This window comes from Elephas maximus, chromosome 1 (genome assembly GCF_024166365.1).
Source record: "Elephas maximus indicus isolate mEleMax1 chromosome 1, mEleMax1 primary haplotype, whole genome shotgun sequence".
Lineage (NCBI taxonomy): Eukaryota > Metazoa > Chordata > Mammalia > Proboscidea > Elephantidae > Elephas > Elephas maximus.
Window position 1 is genome coordinate 200,715,345 of NC_064819.1, and position 21,479 is coordinate 200,736,823.

The 21,479-nt window shown below is 36.7% G+C and overlaps 1 protein-coding gene across 1 annotated transcript in view; it reads left to right on the forward strand.

Moving 5' to 3' along the window:
• The window catches only part of ENPP1 (ectonucleotide pyrophosphatase/phosphodiesterase 1), an 88,263-nt gene that overhangs the window by 23,164 nt on the left and 43,620 nt on the right, over positions 1-21,479 (forward strand). The window contains exons 2-5 of the mRNA XM_049900932.1: positions 16,308-16,380; positions 19,064-19,180; positions 20,169-20,294; positions 21,174-21,234. Of these exons, the coding sequence (XP_049756889.1) occupies positions 16,308-16,380; positions 19,064-19,180; positions 20,169-20,294; positions 21,174-21,234 (377 nt within the window). The remainder of the gene's footprint in view (positions 1-16,307; positions 16,381-19,063; positions 19,181-20,168; positions 20,295-21,173; positions 21,235-21,479) is intronic.

The following is a 21,479-nucleotide window of genomic DNA, read 5'->3' on the forward strand; positions in this document are numbered from 1 at the left end:
CTAAACTCTGTTCTTTTACCAGAGGAAGAATAGTATGCACCATACCACTCCCATCTCCATGCCGTTGTCTTTATGAGCTATTTTGCAGTCATTTCCCTTCTTCCGTGTAGAAATGAAGAACCAGGCCATTACCTCTGAATGAGGCAGGCCAGTCTTGCATTTTAGGCAGTGCCAACTCTTAGATCCTTCTTTGACCATTTAAGGTGAAAATTATTTAGGAATAAAAACTGGGAAAAAGAGAAAGAAGAGCATTTTCACCCATTTGGTTCTGGAGGCCATTGCGGTTCGTACTATTAATATGATAAATTGATCTCTCTCCAGCATCTGTTCATCTGATTTACAAACTCAAAAGTCTCTTGTGGTTTTTGTTGGCCAGGAATTCGGGAAAGGCTTGGCTAGGCACATCTGGTTCAAGGTCTGTCATGCAGTTGCAGCCAGATGGTGGCTGGAGTTAGAACAGCAGGGGGATGGAGCAGGGGAATGAATGGTCTCCATTCATGGGATAGTTTGGGCTTCCTCATAGTGTGGTAACCTTAGAGCAAACTGCTTCCATTGGGCTGAAGGTTTTAAAAGCGATTATTACAGTGTTAGATCTACCTAATTTTAAAATAATTGCATTGTATTTTATATTGTTTGGATTTACCATACTGTGTTATATTTACTCAGTCACTTATTAACAGATATTTAGGTTATTTGCAAGTTTTTGCTATTAGAAACAGTGTTGCACTAAATAAATCTCTTTTGTGTGCATACCTTTGTGTATTTATGTCAACATTCTATCAGGTAAATAGTAGAGTTGGAACTGCAGGACAAGAGGATATGAGTATTTTAAATTTCCCTGGATTCATCTAAATGACCTTTTAGCAAGGTGTATCAACTTATATTTCCATGAAAACGGTATGAAATTGCCTGTTTTTCTTTACTCCTTTGTCAACACTTGAAATTATCAATCTTTTTAATGTTTATCAATTTATTGGCTAGAGAAAAAGGGACTCTTCTGATTTGCAATTGTTTGATTTTTAATGGAGGTGAATATCATATTTTTACTAGCTGTTTTTATTTCCTTAGCTGGTTTATTTTAATGTTTTAAAAATATGAGGTTTTTTTTGCTTGATTTTTATGCATGTATATCTGTTATAGAAATTAATCTTTTGTCATATGTTGAAAATGTTTCATCCCAGTTTAACTCTCCTTCATTCTCCTTCCTGATTTTACTTGTAATAGGTTTCCTTTTTTTTGACAGAAATTCCTAATTTTCATGGACTCAAATTTATCAACTTTTCCACTATAATTTCTAGATTTTGTGCTGTGTTTGTAAAGGTGTCCACCACCTCAAAATTATAAAAAATATTTGCCCATATTTCCTTCTGGTTATTTCATTTTATACCTTTAAATATCTATTCTGTCATTTTACATCATCATTAGGCAAGAGAGAGAAATATAGTTTACAGATCCTTTCTTCAAGGTCTCTTTTGTCAGTTGATTAATTTTTTTAAGAGGTTGATTTAAATCAAAAGTTTTTTTTCTGGAAGCCACAAAATAGTACATTATCGCTAAGGCTCATTGTACTATTTTGCTATATTAGCAGTCCTATTTTATGGAAGACAGAAGACAGGTAAATAAACCATCAGACCAAGAACAGAAGTGTGGAAATTTAAAAATTCTGCGATCACTCATGGGCACGATGAATTTGTGGGCATGAATCTAGTCTTTGGTAGCATAAGGCTGTTTATGACTAATTACGCTGCATTCCTTTTAAGAGCAATACTGCTTTATAGCTGAGGTGTTTTCTGTCACTCAGCTTGTTAATTGGGTGTTTTTCATCTCAAGTTTCAGTGAGGGTATACAGGTCATGAAGCAAAAGTTGTGATCAAAGTTGGGCTTTTACTGAAAACATTACTTTAAACTACTAGGTGGGTGTTTTGTTCTTTGACCTTTAACTTTAGAGAGAAGTAGTTTGTGGAAGCATTTGGTAAGATCAGGGAAAAGTGATTCACTCACTCAGGCAGAAGTTGTAAGTACCGAATATTCTTTCCTTTGAAAATGCTTGACATTTATTGATGTAAAAATAGGTAGACATGATCAGAAAGTGAGATGAAAATCCCTACCCTGGGTAAATCCATTCTCTGGAGGGTCCCCGGAGTGATTCTAAATATGAAGGATATGGAGCCAGGTGAGTTCCTAATACTCTTCCTGTTTAGCCTGGGGAAGTAAGGCTCTAGGGCTGGTATTTTAGGTACTTCTCACGGGAGGGCTAATAATTTATCCTAACAGCCTTTGTTGAACCAAGAATCTTTATATGTACTTATTTGGGTCATAGGACTTAAGAGAGGCGGGTGCAGGATATGTTGTTGGAAAGGAGCCAAGTGAAGTGAGGGTCGATTATCAGGGGGAAGTGGCTTCATAGATATTTTAGATTTGCTGGGGACCATAGCACATATCCAGTCTAGCCCTTCATTTTACCAGTGAAGGAACTATGTAGATAACGGGACTTTCTCAAGACCACAAAGCTCCAAATGTCACATACATCTTAATTTGGAGATAAAGGAATGAGAATTATTGGTCTCTTTGTAATTAGGCCCTCAATTTTGTCATACTTGTATTTTTAGTTGAAATGTCCATAATTTTAGTGATTTCTTCACAGTTTAATTGGTAGAGTACTAACACTGTGCTTTTTTTAAACTGGCTTTTTATTTTAGTATTTCACTTTAACCTTTTTCTTAGTCATCTAGTGCTGCTATAACAGAAGTACCACAAGTAGATAGCCTCAACAAAGAGAAGTGTATTCTCTCACAGTCTAGTAGGCTAGAAGTCCAAATTCAGGGTGTTAGCTTCAGGGGAAGGCTTTCTCTCTCAGCTCTGGAGGAAGGTCCTTGTCATCAATGTTCCCCTGGACTAGGAGCTTTTCCATGCAGTAATCCCAGGTCCAAAGGACATGCTCCGCTCCTGGTAATGCTTTCTTGGTCGTATGAGGTACCCCACTCTCTGCTTGTTTCCCTTTCCTTTTATCTCTCGTAAAATAAAAGGTAGTGCAGGCCACACCCAGGGAAACTCCTTTACATTGGATCAGAGATGTGACCTGAGCAAGGTTGTTACATCCCACCCTAATCTTCTTTAACCACAGGCAGGGATTATGATTTATAACATACAGGAAAATTATAAAATGGTGGATAACCACGCAGTACTGGGAATCATGGCCTAATGAAGTTGACATATTTTTGGGAGACACAATTCAATCCATGACAACCTTCCTTTCAAAAAGTTGTTTTGCAATTATTATTATCAACTCCCGTGGGTTACTAATGTGAACTTTCTTTGAATCTTTCCTTCAAATGCTTAGTTACCAGAAAAATTCATTGACAACCAGGAAAGCTATGAAATGGCTGTTTTCTTAAATATCAAAGGTGCCAGAAAACCTTTTTTTGGATAACAATCTGATAGTTTTATGTGCCCAAGGGCCTAGTTCAGTCAAGATGGTACTGTGGTTATTCAAAATATTTGTTTTGCTTTTTTTTTTCCCCCCATTATCAGCCACTCTTAACAGATTTTTATTAGGGTGGGGGGATTGTGTTCTCTCTTTCATGTACATAGTGTCATAACCGAATGTTGTAAATGATACAACTGCTATTGTCTTTCTTTCTCACTTAGGAAAAAGTTAAAAGCCCAGAGACCCTACGTGACACCTGGGGAACAGTTAAGAGAGCCAGTATTTAAATTAATAATTTAAGGACTTCTGTTTGTGTCTTACTTATACGACTTCCCTTCATTTCTCTTCTGTTCTTTTGAATTAAAGATAGGAGAGAAAGAAGAATGTAAATATCCCGAAGGAGACTATATGGCTTTTCAATGTGAATATAGTCCTCTTTATTCACAACTATTGTTCGCTTCAGTGAAGTCCATTAAACTCTGCCTGCTACTGGTTTTTCCCATTTACACTAGATTCATATTGTTGTTTCTGACACAAATTAGAAGCAAGGACTGTTTGAAATGGTGTATGCATCCGGCAATTCCATTAATCATTATTGTTAAAAATGTGTTGATGGTGGATTCTTGGAAAGTCAAACAAAGCAGCTGTGGTATATCTTTGAAGCTTGTTTTTGTGGACTTCTGTCTTAACATCTCTCATTTTAAAGCCAATACTTTTCTTTGTATGTTGGTGGAACTGCTGTGCTGGCATTCACAGAGCAGGGGTTCCTTTTATGCACAGGAGTAGGAGTCCCTCTTAGGAAAAGTGCTGTGGCTTGTGATCTTAGCTTGCTTGGAACTCACACGCAGAGCTCCTAGAAGTGGTTCAGCAGCCAGGCCTAAGCAGGTAGTGACAAGTTCCTCCTCACACACATGGATCTTTGCAGAGCCAAAGGAAACACTGGTGTTCCCCTTCTGTTACGTTGCCTTAGCTTTCTGATTGCCGCTCCTAGTACTCTTACAAGCAGTAATTTGATAATAAACAGATCCTGTCCGCCAAAAACAAGAGTGAATTCACTAGCAGCTTTTGAAGTTTTCTGTATCATTTTGTGTGTGTATTTTAATAAATTTCTAGTTATCGTTTAAAACTTTATAAAATTAGGTTTCCTCTTCTAGCACATTTCTATCATTTGGTCTTCAATTATGCTAGCTATGCATTGATGAGTATTCACGTAATAATTTCTGTGAATCTTAAACTTCTTAATGAGATAATAGGAGTCCCTGGATAGTACAAACAGTTAATGTACTCACTCAGCCGCTAACCAAAAGGTGGGAGGTTTGAGTCCACCCAGAGATGCCTCGGAAGAAAGGCCTGAAGATCTATTTCAGAAAGACCAGTTATTGAAAACCCGGTGGCGCACAGTTCTACTCTGATACACATAGGATTTCCATGAATTGGAATCGCCTTGACAGCACCTGGTTTTATTTTTAATGAGATAATAAGCATTAGTATTTCCATGATTGCTGAAGCTGACATCAATATGAAGATAAAGGCCATTCTGCTGTATGACAGTTATCATATTAGACTTTGCCCTGGCACAGTTATTTCTCATATTGAATTTGTTGAAATTGAGGACTGGAGAGGCAGTGATATAAAAGATGTATTGTTGAGACTTATTATAAATCAGAAACAAAGTTTTGAAGTCACAATTTAATTCTGTTAGAAATTGTGCATGCTTACGTACTTTGTATGCTATGTATTGTGAATTTATGCCTATATTAAAAAGTACAGTTTGTCAGGGATATATCTATTGTGTATTTGTGGTATATTTCCCGTATATACAGCCATATGCAAGGTGATTTTACTTTACTATCTGAAGCTGTGAAGGTGGTCTGAAATTCGAAGATTCTCCAAGGCCCCTGACAGAAGCAGACATTAATCTTTTCTGCAGAAGACACCTTTATCCTAGGCTCAAAGAATCCTGACAATTTTTAACATCAATGAACAGAACACAGTTTAAAAAAAAAAAAAGCACACAAGGAAAAATGACACCATAAGCAAAAAAACAGCAGAAACATCGCACAGCAGAAGCAGACAAGCAAAGACTTCAGTTAATGGCATTGCCAGATAAAGGTTATAAAAGTTTTTACTGTTTTTTGAACAAAATACAGAAGAGAGAATTAGTGAATTAGAAGAAGGATAATTTCTGTGCTACATGCTAGATAATTTCTTCTGACCTATCCTTACAGCTCACGAATTTTGTCTTCAACTGTCTCTTCTGCTCTTAAGCCTAATCACTGAGTTAATTTCATTCACTTTATTTTTCCTTTCCAGAAATTTTGTTTGGCTCTTTTGAAAACTTGCTGGGTCACTTTTCGTAGTTTACTGTTTTCTGCTAATATTCCAGAACACTTAATTGTGCTCATGAGGAACCTTTACATAGATCAAGAGGCAGCTGTTCGGACAGAACAAGGGGATACTGATTGGTTTAAAGTCAGGAAAGGTGTGCGTCAGAGTTGCATGCTTTCACCATACCTATTCAATCTGTATGCTGAGCAAATAATCCGAGAAGCTGGACTATATGAAGAAGAACGGGGCATCAGGATTGGAGGAAGACTTATTAACAACCTTCATTATGCAGATGACACAACCTTGCTTGCTGAAAGTGAAGAGGACTTGAAGCACTTACTAATGAAGATCAAAGACCACAGCCTTCGGTATGGATTGCACCTCAACATAAAGAAAACAAAAATCCTCACAAGTGGATCAATGAGCAACATCATGATAAACGGAGAAAAGATTGAAGTTGTCAAGGATTTCATTTTCCTTGGATCCACAATCAACAGCCATGGAAGCAGCAGTCAAGAAATCAAAAGACACATTGCACTGGGTAAATCTGCTGCAAAGGACCTCTTTAAAGCATTGAAAAGCAAAGATGTCACCTTGTAGACTAAGGTGCGCCTGACCCAAGCCATGGTATTTTCAATCACATCATATGCTTGTGAAAGCTGGACAATGAATAAGGAAGACCAAAGAAGAATTGATGTGTTTGAATTGTGCTGTTGGTGAAGAGTATTGAATATACCATGGACTGCCAAAAGAACGAACAAATCTGTCTTGGAAGCAGTACAGCCAGAATGCTCCTTAAAGGAAGGATGGTGAGACTGCGTCTTACATACTTTGGACATGTTGTCGGGAGGGATCAGTCCCTAGAGAAGGACATCATGCTTTGCAGAGTACAGGGTCAGCGGAAAAGAGGAAGAACCTCAATGAGGTGGATCGACACAGTGGCTGCAACAATGAGCTCAGGTATAACAACGATCGTAAGGATGGCGCAGGACCGGGCACTGTTTCGTTCTGTTGTGCATAGGGTTGCTATGAGTCGGAACCGACTCGAAGGCATCTAACAACAACAACAATAGCTAATATTATTCATCCTTACTTATTTTTTATTTGGGTACTGTTTGAAGAAAAGAGAATTTTCTAGAACTGATCAGAGACCCCAATTTTCAGATTCAAGAAAGTCCCTGAATCTTAAGCAGAATAAATAAAAGAAGTATACACCTACAAACAACAGAATAAAACTGCAAGGCAAAGATAATGATAAAAATCTTAAAAGGTATTAGAAAAAAATAAGACTAGTTTCCTTAAAAAGTATGACAGGCTAGCAGCTGAATTCTCAATAGCAATAATTAAAGGATAAGATAATGCTATGATATCTTCACTGTGCAGAAAGAAAATAATTGCCAAACTGGGACTGTATTCTGAGCAGAAATACCCTTCAAAAATGAGAACAAAATCAAGATGTGTGTAGACTAACAAATACTGAGAGTCTGCCATCAAAAAAATATTAAAAGATGCAGTTTAGACAGAAAGAAACTGATTCTAGATGAAAGGTGAGATGTAAGAAAGAAAAAGTAATCATAAAGTGGTTATGTATTTTGGTAATTCTAAATGAACTTATGAAACAACAATAATGTCTTAAGGGTTTTAAAAGTTAGAATAAAAATGACATTAAAAGAGAAGAAAGTTGAAAAACAATAAACTAAGCATCCATATCAACAACTTAGGAAAAAAAAAATAATAGAAAATTTAGAAAGTCGAAAGAAGGAGAAAATAAAAATAAGACCAGAAATTACTGAAATGAAAAGTAAGCATACAAAAGAGAGGAATGACAAAGCAAAAAGTAGGTTCTTTGAAAAGATAAGATTGCTCTTTGTGGTCCTGATTAAGAAAAAAAGAAAGAAGGGACAAATAATATTAAGAATTAAAAAGGAATAGAATTACAGATGCTGCAGACATTAAAAAGATAACAAGGGACTACTGTAAACAACTTTATACCAATATAGTTGAAAATGTAGATGAAATTAAAAATTCTAAGAAAAATGCAGTTTTTGAAACCTAACTCAAGAAAAACTGAAAATCTGAATAATTCTATAACTAGTGAAGAGATTGAACTAGAAACCAATAAACTTCCTCTACAGACCTCTCTAGACCTAGATAGTTTCACCAGTTAGTTTTACAAACCTACAAGGAAAATATAACCCCAGTTGTCTACATTCATCCTGCTCATTTTAGGAGGTTAGCATAGCCTTTCTCTGTAAGAACTTCTTTTTGTTGTTATTGTTCTAGAATTTAGCAATCATATGAATAAACCCAAAACCAAACCCACCACTGTCAAGTCAATTCCGACTCATAGCAACCCCATGGGACAAAGTAGAATTGCCTCATAGAGTTTCCAAGGAGCACCTGGTGGATTTGAACTGCTGACCTTTTTGGTTAGCAGCCATAGCTCTTAACCACTATGCCACCAGGGTTGCCATCATATGAATAAGTATGAGTTTTCTTTGATTTATTATTCTGGGCATTTGATAATGGGGTTTTTCAGTGTGAAGACTTGTATGTTCCTTCAGCTCTGGAAAATTTTCTGGTATTATTTCTTTGGTAGTTTCTTTCCTATCATTTTTTTCTCTTTTTGGTTCTCCTGTTAGTAAGAGGTTGTGCTTCCTAATTATTTTTTTCCCTCTCATATATTAATTTTTTTTTTTTTTTGGTGTTTTATGTTCTAGAAGATTTTCTGAATTCTACTTTTTAATTTTATGTTTTTAATTCCAGTAACCCTGTTTATAATATACAAGAAAACAAGAGTTCTGATTTATACTATTTTTTTTTCCCCATAACATCTTGTTCTTGATTTATGGATACAATGCTTTCTTGAATCCTATTGAGAATACTGTGTAGAGGTTGGTTTGTTTTTAATATTCTTTCTCTTCCCCGCAAGGTCTTTTTTCCCTCTCTGTTCATGTTATACTTTTTCTCTTTGTTGATCTCATCCTGTAGCTTGCATCAAATGTCTGGTGAATCATAGCTGATCATTTATACTTAAGAATGATGGGTTAAATAGGTTGAATAGAGCTTTGAGTATTCAGGAAGAATTTGTTTATTGGACACTTTAAAGTAAGTAGGCAAGGGAGGGAGCTTTCTCTTATGCTGAGAAGCTCTAAAATGCCCAAATGAGGAAGAATTTATTTTGGGATACTTAAACCCATTAGTGTCCATAGTACTCCTGTATACTAATTCCAAAAATACAGAAGTCCATTGTGGAAACTTCAGAAAATAAAGGTAAATACCAAGTAAATAGCAAAAATTACTTAAAATCTCATCAGCCAGTGTTTTATGTTACACATCATATATATTTTATTTATATTTGTTATATATATAATATATAAATATACTTATATTTTATTTATGGAATATATATGGTATGTAACATAAAACTGGGAGCATACTGCCAATGCTGCTTTATAATTTAATGTTTTTACTCAACAATATGTCATTTTCCCATGTCATTAATTTAAATTATCATTAAATTAATTTAAATTATCATTGTTACTGGGTGTGTAGTGTTCAGCTATATTTTCTTTAGCCATTTTACTATTGTTGAACATATATATATGTATGTCTACTTTTTATACTATTATAAATAATACTGCAATGTACATATATCTAAATATTCATATTCAATTTTTTACTTTGGGATAAACTAGAAGTATAATTTTTTAGTCAAAGAATATGCATATTTTAAGGTGTTTCTTCAGAGTTTATCTACAGCTTTTTATACCCAAAGTGTTTGGATCAGTCTATGGCTACACTTTGTTAAGTATGCAACATAAATCTGTAGTAATCTCTAATATATAAGTTGGTGCTTACATGGCTCCTCTTTTCAGTAGCATGGGATCGAAAGCCACTGCATAGATATAACTAAAATGTCCAGTACATCATTCATTGCAAAATAATATCTTGCCTTTCTATTACATCTTTCTGACAGATTTTTCTTTATCACTGTGTGCTTTTCAACTATTGTTGCTAACAGATTTCTGCAGAATTTAAACCAAAGTTATGAGAGAAAAATGTCAGTACACTGGTTTATGGCATTTCTTTTTTTAACAGCAAATAAAAGAATGACCTGTAGTTTGATTAAACGTTGATGAGGTTATACTGTCCTTTGGAAAAACCTATACTAGGCTCAGTCCTCTTAGTGAGCTAAATATTCCTAATCAAAAAAACCAAGCCCCTTGCTGTCGAGTCAATTCTGACTCATAGTGACCCTACAGGACAGAGTAGAACTGCCCCATAGGGTTTCCAGGGAGTGCCTGGTGGTTCGAACTGCTGACCTTTTGGTTAGCAGCCATAGCACTTAACTGCTATGCCACCAGAGTTTCCAGTATCCCTAATAGGAGCTGTCATTTACTATGCCCAAGTCACCCACTTATCTAGCCACTTCTGTACATTATGCCCCATACTCATGTCAACTTTGTGAGGAGAGTATTATCACCACCTTATAGATGGAAGCGAGGCTTATTGCGGATATGTGATGTTCCCAGGTCATACAGCTGTTGGTTGTCCAGAAATCACTAGAATGTAAGGCCCATGAGAGCAGGAACTGAAATCTTATGTTCATTATTGTATCCCAGCACTAGACAGCGCTTGACATGTGGTAGGCTCTCAAGAAATATTTGTTGAATGCTGAATAAATGCATTAACAGAGGTGGGATTTGGACCCTTATCATTTTGAATCTGAAGTTCTTCCCACTAGACAGATGTCAGCACCTTCAGGGTTTTAGTGTTTCACTTAGAGGTTGAGGGGTTTGCCCCTAAGTCATGTGCTTGTTCAGTGCTTGGTGTCTCTTGTCTCTCTTTTCATTTGATTGGTTATATAAGAGACTTCACCTAAAATTTCCCTGCAGTTTGGGGGAACTCCTTCAAGTCAAACGTAACTAAATGATACTCAGTGTGTCAGCAGCCTGCATGAGTGAATTTAGGAACTTCTTTTTTTTTTTTTAGAAAAGGTTCTAACTCCTACTTTGAACTTCGGAATACTTAAAAGTTCATCAAGAACCTGAGTCTCCCTTTCAATCTGTTGTGGAAGTTTCTAACCATTGGTTTTATTGTATTAAAATCTAACCCCCATCCTTTAGGAAGGAAAATCCCTCAAGACTCCCAAAACTGCATTGGTCTGAGTTCTCGCAATGTTTTTCAGGAAACGTGCAGCTTTGGTTAAAGGTCAGAGGCCTGATAGACAATGTGGTCAGCTAGTTCATCTCCACATCAGATGGATTTTATGTTCTGTTATATTTGAATACCAAGGTCGATTCAGCAATCTATCATTTCCTATTTTTTTAAGTGTATATTTATTGTAAAACCCACCAAAACCAAACCCACTGCCGTCGAGTCGATTCCGACTCTTAGCGTCCCTATAGCACAGAGTAGAACTGCCCCATAGAGTTTCCAAGGAGCGCCTGGAGGATTTGAACTGCTAAAGTTTTGGTTAGCAGCCGTAGCACTTAACTACTATGCCACCACTGTTTCCATATTTATTGTAAGCATCCTTTATCTGTAGCACAAAAGTACCTAACGTTTTGATGCCTTTGTAGTATTCAGACTGACTTTGTCAACTCATGTGAAGAAAAGCAGAGGATTTATGGCATTCCCCAAAATTATGTTTAATTAAATCACAGCATACTGGTTTTCAATTCAGTGATTATTTGTTTAATGTCTGCTATGCTGGACATGGAGACTTCAGAGATGAATAAGTAAATCCAAGCCTCCCTGGAACTCAGTCAAATGAGAGACAGACAAATAAACAAATCCAATGAAGCATAGTCAAAAACTGTCATCTTTTGGGGTGTGGAAAGATTTAGAGGAGTACAGAGCATCCCTTGGGAGAAGAGAGGCAGGCAAGTTCAAGCCCTGGTTTCTCACTTGGACTCATACCACAGCCTTCCACATGTTGCCAAAAGGATCTTTCTAGAATTTATAAATTCAGCCTTATCACTTCCATATTTAACTGCCTCAGTAGCTCCCCACTTGGCTGCCTGTAAGACCTCAGTCCCCTCCCTTCATTCTGGCCCATTCCTTTTACTCACTGCCACATAATAACTTTGTGGTCTTTGGCAAGTTACTCATCTCTCTGTGGCTCAGATTCTTTAATTGGGTTAATCAGGGTCAATCATAGTTGACCTATTTCATAACGTTGTTCCGAGAGTTAAATGATTTACATCAGCTCTTAGAAAAGTGTCTAGCACTTAGTGAGTGCTATGTAAGTGATTGCTATTATTGTTGTTATTCTCTCTTTCCCAGACTGGAGTCTTCCCTGGCTTTGCATGAAGCACCATTACATTTATTGCCATTACTAAGTGGCTTAATACTTAGGTTGTCTCTCACTATTCCATATCTTTGTCATCAACAAATGGCATCATTCCAGGGTTGCCATTGTCCTTATTAAATTCTGAGATTAGGGCTTTCACCACAGAATCTTTTTTTGTTGTGTTTTTTTTTTTTTTTTAATTTCTCACAAATTTAATATCGTGCATATTACAGACACTCAAACATTTGCTTATTGATTGAGGGGGAAATCCCTTTTTCTCCACATTTCTCTTTAGGAAATGCTTCATTTTTGTTTCTCTGTAAAGGCTTTGTAACCATTCTCTCCTTTTTCTGCTCTCCACTGTGCTGTTAGCAAGTTGACATTTTTTACGAATTTCTGATGTAGCTCTTGTGCAGTTCCATTGTAATCATTTATTTGGATGTCTATCCCCTTCTCTGCTCTCTATAAGAGCAGAGGTTGCTTCATTTGTATCTATGGCCTTTTCCACAGGAATTGTACACAGATAACACTCGTATTTGAGTGAATGTTTGATAAAGAACCACACACATTACTTTAATGTCACAGTATTTGAGGGAATTGGTGAGAAAAAAAAAATAAGTGATTTCTTTGTATCTATTTCTTTTGGCTCACTAAATATCTGTCATGGATTGAATTGTGCCCCCTTTAGTAAGTGTATCGATTTGGCTAGGCTATGATTCCCAGTATTATGTGATTGTCTACCATTTACTAGACTGTGAGAGAGTAAATTCCTCTTTGTTAAAGTCATCCACTTGTGGTATTTCTGTTATAGCCACACTGGATAACCAAGACAATGTCTAAGAAAGAGCTAAGGTTTTGAGGATTCTGACTAAACGGGAAATCCCAAATAAATACTCTTTTTAAGTAGAGGGAAAATAGCCCAACAATTTTTGTTTTACTTATATGTCTCCTAGCTTCATGTTTTCAAAGGTAAATTTTTTTTTTTTTTTATAATTTCAGGAAAATACCAAAATATGACAAATAGCTAAATTGTTATCAGAGTTAAAAATGGGTCGTGGCTTTTGACATTTCTAAACTAAACTACCCTGAGAAGAAAATTCAAACTGAATTAAGTTTCACAGCTCTGAAAATTGTTTCAGAGAAATTTTCCACTAAAGATTATTCTGATTGGGTGTTTTGTAATATACTAGTAGATATATGAAATTTCATTTTTTCATGGGTGTGATTATAGATGAGAAATGATTGTTTCTACTGTCATACTTTTGTTTTGGACAGAGTAGAACTGCCCTATCAGGTTTCCCAGGAGTGGCTGAGTGGATTTGAACTGCTGACCTTTTAGTTAGCAGCCAAGCTCTTAACCACTGCACCACCAGGGCTCCTTACGTTATCTTATAGAAGGCTGTTGTTAGTTGCCATCGAGTCCATTCTGACTCATGGCGATGCTATGTGTGCCTAGTGGAACTGCTCCATAGGGTTTTCAAGGCTCTGACCTTTTGGAAGCCTGGCCTGTTCAAACCACCAACATTCAGCTAGTAGTTGAGCACCTAACCGTTTGTGCCGCCCAGAGACTCCTTATAAAGGGTCAATCTAAGTAACACCATTTATCAGTGAAGAGGGAAAAAAAAAATCGGCTTGCCTCTTCAGCTGCTTAAGAAGAACATAAAGAGCTTCATATATTATGTGTGTTAAACCAATGGTTACCATTTAAATACTTGTTTACCACCAAATCTTTACATAGTTTTTCTTAAGATGAAACTTATTTGTGACTACCCCTTGGGAACTTATTTGTGACGTGAGAACTGTTAACATGTTCTGTTTTATATTTATTCAGAATAGTAAAGTTACTGGTACTACACCTTCATGACTGAGTGTCTTACAGTAGTGAGGGAATAACCGTTTTTAAGTCAATGTATTTCAGAATATGAATAAACTTCTCTTATTGTGATTTTCATTTAATAGTAAAAGATTAACTCTGATGACTGCACTAGAACTTTTGCATCTTCTTACTTCCAGTAAGTATGTTAAGTCAGTTTCAGGTTTCCACTTTTGGCTTCATCTCCATTCCAAGAGATACAATGGAGGCAGGAGAGAAGTGTGAGCGGGACATATCTCTTTATCTGGCCTACTGATCCATACCTTCATCTTGCTTCCATTCCTCTTTGCATTTTCTTTGATCCAGCCAAAATATTCATTATTATTCATCTGACACAGTCCCTGTGCCTTCCGTCCTGAGTCTCTCTTTATGCCGTCCTTCTTCCGAGAAGTTTGCTCTGCTCTCACCTATCTCCCCTTCCTCCAACTGCCTGCCAATATCATACCGTCGTTCCTCTTTTCAGAGCCCAGCCCAAAGACTTTTCTTTGTGAAGTTCTTTCTGATCTCCCTCTCCCAACTGCCTCAACCAGGGACACTTTCTCCTTCCTCTAAACAACTATAGCACTTTGCAACTGCTTCCTAGAACCTATCAGATATGAGCCATGCATGCTGTTATGGTCACCTTCTCTCACAAAAATAAACCTTTCTGCAGTATCTCTGACTCACTTTCTTCAAAGTATAACATAGCCTTCGTGCATAGTTGGCACTGAATGTGTATTTTGTTGAATTGCCTCGGGAAGTGACATTCCTGAGGGCTATAAAGAAAACGTCATCCCACCAAAAATTAATGAGTACTGTTTCATGGATTATTCTGCTTCTTTGTCATCTAACTCAAAAATGAGAGTTGAGTCATTCTTTTAACAGTCGCACCTATAGCTAGGGGGTAGAGGAAATAATCAGGAGATCTTAAGAGGTAGAAAGACAGAAGTGTGGAGAAAGAAAAATTGCAAAATATTAGAGCTGGAAAGATGGTTAGAAAGCCATATAATGCCACTCTTTACTTTTATAGATGAATAAACTGATACCTAGAAAGCTCAAGTGTCTTGCTCCCATTACACAGCCAGTTTATGGTAAAATTGGAGCTTGTTATCTGGTTGCCTAGGAAGACATGGTTGCATTCATGTTTAGGTATGTATAGTTAAACACTGTTAAAATAGGCTTATGATACTCTTATATTGCCTTTAGTGATTTCGCAAATTGGAAATTTTGAGTCTATAAATAGATTTTCCTCTCTCCTTTCCTTAGTTTTTACAGTTTATCTGACTGATTCATTTACATTAACTAGGAAAATTCTGCAACCTTAACCCTCAAACCCTCCTTTCCTTAGTTTTTACAGTTTATCTGACTGGTTCATTAACTAGGAAAATTCTGGCAACCTTAACCCTCAATAGTATAGAATCATTTGCTAACATTTAAGTGAACTTTTTATTGACATGTAACATGTTGTTAGGTGCCGCCGAGTCGATTCCAACTCACAGCGACCCTGTGTGCAATGGAATGAACCACTGCCCGGTCCTCCTCCATCCTCACAATCATTGTTATGCTTGAGCCCATTGTTGCAGCCACTGCATCAGTCCATCTCCTTGAGGGTCTTCCTATTTTTCGCTGACACTCTGCTTTACCAAGCATGATGCCCTTCTCCAGGGACTTATCCCACCTGATAACATGTTCAAAGTATGTGAGACATAGTCTCGTCATCCTTGCTTCTAAAGGGCATTCTGGTTGTACTTCTTCTAAGACAGATTTGTTCGTTCTTTTGACAGTCCATGGTATATTCAGTATTCTTCACCAGCACCACAATTCGGAGGCGTTAATTCTTCTTCCTTATTCATCGTACAGCTTTCTCATGCGTATGAGTCGATTGAAAACACCATGGCCGCGGTCAGGCGCACCTTAGTGTTCAAGGTGATATCTTTGCTTTTGAACACTTTAAAGAGGTCTTTTGCAGCAGATTTGCCTAATCCAATGTGTCTTTTGACTTCTTGACTGCTGCTTCCATGGCTGTTGATTGTGGACCCAAATAAAAAGAAATCCTTGACAACTTCAGTCTTTTCTTCATTTATCAAGATGTTGCTTATTAGTCCATTTGTGAGGATTTTTGTTTTCTTTATGTTAGAGTGTAATCCATACTGAAGGCCATGGTCTTTGATCTTCATCAGTAAGTGCTTCAAGTCCTCTTCACTTTCAGCAAGCAAAGTTGTGTCATCTACCTACACAAAAGTGTATAAAATTATAAGGCTACGGCTTGATGAATTTTCACAAAGTGAGCACATCTGTGTGACCCACACCCAGATCAGGAAATAACAACACCAGCAAGTTTAGAAACATTTGAAGAAATAAAAAGATTTTGAAGCTATATAATTTTTTTTTTCTCTCCACAGGTATTGTCGGTCTGTGTGTTAACGACAATCCTTGGTTGTATATTTGGGTTGAAACCAAGCTGTGCCAAAGAAGGTAATTAACATAGTGCGTAGTAGGTGTGTGGGAGCCCTAGTGGCCTAGCGGTTAAGCACTCAGCTGCTAACTGAAAGATCAGTGGTTCAAATCCATTAGCCGCTCTGTGGGAGAAAGATGTGACAGTCTGCTTCTGTAAAGATTTGCAGCCTTGGAAGCCCTATGAGGGCACTTCTACTCTGTCCTGTAGGGTGGCTATGAATCAGAATCAACTCCACAGCAACAGGCTTGGTTTTGTTTTGTAGAGGAGTGTGTGTGTGTGTGTGTGTGTGTGCGTGCATGTGTGTGGAGTAGGGGTTCTGTGTGCTGATACTCAGCCATCTTCAGAATGGGATTGAGATAAGCATCATCCAGTTATCCTATGCGTACTCCATAAAAAAAAGATATTGCAAATTTGATATAGGCTTGAGCTTTCTTTTTCTTCTTGTAGCTCTTGTATTAGGAGTCCTGGGTGGTGCAAATGTAAACGGTTAATGTGCTCGGCTGCTAACTAAAAGGTTGGAAGTTCGAGTCCACCCAGAGGCACCTCGGAAGAAAGTCCTGCTGATCTACTTCTGAAAAATCAGCCATTGAAAAATCCTACAGAACACAATTCTACTCTGACACTTACGGGTCGCCATGAGTCGGAATCAACTTGACTGGAACTGATAGCTCTTGTATTGTTTTAGCCATATAAAATATTATTTACTTGAAAAACTTCATTCCAAAACAAGGAAGGACCATAACAAACAAATTAATTCATTAAATTAAATTAAGAACAAACAAACAAGCAAACATGGCCAACAGGTCCTGGCACTGTGCTCCTGGAACCCTCCCCCACTGATTTCCTCCAGGGTACTCCTTCCCCCAAGGAGTTAATTGCAGAAGCAGCCCTGGAGGTTACTAGGTGACCTATTAGCATCCCTGGGCAACCAGAAACTTATCATTAAGTGCTCATAAGGCTTTTTGAGTTGTGGGCATTGGTGGTTTAAAGCAATACTGGTGTTATTAAACTCCTAGACATTTGTAAGTTTATATTGAGTCCAGAAATCTATCCAGCATTGATGAGATAATAGAAATAATAAAAGTCTGAATCACAGTGAATTGGAGTGGCCATTATGTTTACTCTGAGGTCATTATTTTTCTTTTCTAGCGAAGGCACAGATGGTTTTCCTAGGAAATTCAGTTTTGAAAATTAAATTTTTCTCTTGTTTAACTATTCTGTAATTGTAATATTAGTAAACATTTTTGGCGACTATTAAGCTACCATTTATTGTTAAAAATGAATGAAATATAGTAGTTTTATGTATTTAGTCAGAAATCTGTTCAGAGCAAGTGTATCTAAGTTTGATAAGATTAAGAAGTTACAAACTTTGGTGTTCAATTACATAGTCTTTTGGCATGAAATAATTCACCCTGAGTTCAATTTGACATTTAAAAAATAAAACTGGAGGATTAAAAACAGCAATTTGTAATTTAAATCTGGCATAAATATGCATGGTAACTAGTTTATAAAATTACAAGGTGCATATTAATGAGTTCCAAATAATAGGTGTTATTCTAATAGCTTTTTTCCCCTGGGTCAAGAAAGTTAGTATTTCTAACCCTAGAGATTCTTGTTTGTCACCCATGTTCTTATAATTGCCTGACTTTCCCAATGCCAAATGAGAGTTAAATTCCGTGGCAGTGTCTTGTTGGGCCAGGAGACCACTGAAGTGAGAACTAAGGTTATTCCTTTTTTTTTTTTTTTCTGTTGGACTTTCATTATTTTAGGCATAGATTTTTTTTTTTTTTTAGTCTCACCAGCTTGATTTTCTAATAATGCAATAAAAACCTAGCTTATTCAAGCTATCTAGTAAAGAGCTGCAACAGTTCAATTTTTGTTTTTAATGAAATTATTTTTCTTCTGTATCTACCATATAACAAAAATTATCAATTACCAACTATACTCCAAGTACCTTGCTAGGTACTAGGGATATAGTACACTGGGCAAAATTCACATGAGGTCTTTGTTCTTAAGAATTTATAGTCGATGGCACTGGGTTAGTGTGAAACAAGGCTATTAAAATCAGTTACAAATGGAATTAATTGATGAGGGGAAGGACAAGATTTTATAACAGCTTAAAAAAAAGGGAAAACAGAGAAGGGGTTAGTAAAGGCTTTTCAGAGGGAGCTGGCTCAATCTGAAGGTGAACTGAAGCTGGCTGAATCTGAAGGTGAATCCAACCAACTGGAACATGCTGGTTGGGTTCTTTGTACCAAGACGGAGAAGGAGATAAGTCAAGTGCTCATTCGCTTTGTGAAATATTCATAGATAGTCACCTTTTCAGTCTTTGCCCACATTTTGAAATTTTAGAGAACTCCACAGCTGCTGAAGCCAACCCTTTCATAGCAGAAAATATTCAGAACAAATTCTTAATTCTGACTTTTCTTTACCATTCCACAGATATTTAAGTCTTATCATACCTAGTACAGTTTGTAATAAAAATTGTGTTTTTTCTAACACAGGAGATAAAAATTACAAACTCAGTACGTGAGATTATTTTCTGGTCGTGTCACTTTCTACGTGTATTTGTGAAAAGATTCTTATTTTCTAAAGTAGTATTTGAATGCTGTCTATAGCTAACTTAGGTGTATTAGTTGATGATTGCCTTGTAAATATATAATGATTAGAAACATCTAACTCACTGCTCACTATTTTCAGTGAAAAGTTGCAAAGGTCGCTGCTTTGAGAGGACATTTGGGAACTGTCGCTGTGATGTTGCCTGCGTTGGCCTTGGGAACTGCTGTCTAGATTACCAGGAAACATGTATAGAACCAGGTAATGATCAGGAAAACAGATGGAGTCATGGCCAGAAGGAAAAGATTAAAACAAAATTCTGCAACTTTTAGGCATGTGATTTAGCTAATTCATTTGAGATTTTTTTTTTAATTTAGCAAGCACACATTTTAACCGTAGTCTTTATATTTCAAACGGTTGCTTAGAGAAGAAATGTCAAATATTTTGCCTTCCTTAAGCATTTTATAGGTAGCAAAATTGTACCTTTTTTTTAACATATGCTGAAAGCCTTGATATTCTAACTGGTATTTGAACTAAGTTCTAAAAGGCTGCTTGATTTACATGAATGTTTTTATTAGTCTTTTAATATTGAATATGGAGGCCCTGGCTGGAGGAAATGGTAAACATGCTCGGCTGCTAACAGAAAGGTGAATGGCTCAAATCCACCCAGAGATGGCTCAGAGGAAAGATCTGATGATCTACTTCTGAAAAATCAACCACTGAAAACCCTGCAGAGCACAGTTCTGCTCTGATACGCATGGGGTCACCATGAGTCGAAATCAACTCAATGGCAACTAGTAAAACTGGCAATATTGATTATAGGCAAGAGTTCTTAAGTGTTCACATAAACTTTAAAACAAAACCATCAGAGTCTGAAAATTTTCTCAGGACTTTTCTGCAGTGACCTGGAATAATATTTAAATGAGAATCAAACAGATTTAAAATAAAATTCCAGAACCCCGAAAATGGCTAGTGAAAGAAGCCAAGGTCTACATATGAATTATATAACAATAACTATGTGTGTCCAAGTTTTAAAACTATGATATTCTGGGCTTTAGTGAAATAACAACTGTTGATGCCTGCATGGTCCATATCTGTTAGTTCAGATTAACCTCTGTGGTGACAGATTCTGGGAGTAACTGAGAGTTAGGATGTCATTCATTGCTTCCCATGGGTCATGCTCCCGAAGATAGCAATTATGTGTTAAATTTGAACCATAAGATGTATTTTGTTTGGTATTTGTTTCTAGAACATATATGGACTTGCAACAAATTCAGGTGTGGTGAGAAAAGGTTGCCGAGAAGCCGTTGCTCCTGTTCAGACGACTGCAGGGACAAGGGCGACTGCTGCATCAACTACAGCTCTGTGTGTCAAGGTCAAGTTTCCATGGCGTCTTCCTGGGCTTTACCATACATGCTATTGTTTATATTAGGGGTCATATTTATTGGCCAACTATATTAGTCAAGAAATATTTTTAAAAACTTTTTTATTGAAGAAAATTTCACAGACCTGACTACAGAGACTGAGGCAATGAACCTCGTACCCATCACCCAGCCTAATAATTACTAGGTGTACATGACCAATATTGTCTTATCTGCTGTAGTCATTCACTCTTTTTCCACATCCCTCATGTTATTTTGCTAATAGCTGCATATTTGATGCTATATTTATGGAAAGATCACTTTTCCAGCCCTGGCTTACTTCTATGTCGTATGCACCCTCATAGTACATAAGGATCATATCTGCCATGTGTTGAGAGAGTGGATGTGAAATTACTTCAAAAGATTATAGGATATTATGTAAGCTGGTGTTATTGTGTTGTCTTGTCCAGGTGTACAGGGTTCCTTGAAATTCCTTGACAGAAACTGGCCATATCTGAGGGGGAACTAAAATATCAAAGGTTTAATACTAGAAGATTTTGCTGAGTAGATAGGAGGAGGGTTGTAAATTTTGGTTGAAAACATTAAGACTTTGAAAATTGAAAAAGATACTTTCTGGTTCTAACAAATACCATAGTGTTTTTCTGTCTTATATACTCGTTTTTTCCTTCCTCATATCAAATGTTATTTTGAAACAGACTAGCTCCCTTTATTATATTTCCCTAGTATCGTGTCCAGTGTTATCTGTTTATCTGTTAACACATTTTGGTTTTGGAGTCTGTCTTTAATGTGTCTCACAAACGTGGGCTTTGGCTTAGATGCTGTTGTTACTGTTATATGTGCTCAGCTTGTTTCGTTTCTTGAAAATATTTTAGGTAAGAAAAGTTGGGCAGAAGAAACATGTGAGAGCATTAATGAGCCACAGTGTCCAGCAGGGTAAGATTATATTCTGAGATTAATTTTATAAGAAGTACTTTCATTTTCTCCTGCCACATTGAGAAGATAAAAATAATAACCAATCTTGATTCATTAATCATTATTTTTAGTCAGGTTTGTGCTTGGCACTGGTGGTATAGAGATGATTATGATACAATCCCTACTCTGGAAACTAAAGTTAAAAAGAGAGATCATACATATTGAGTATTTAGTATCACGAGTTTAGGTGGAAGTATTTGTATCTT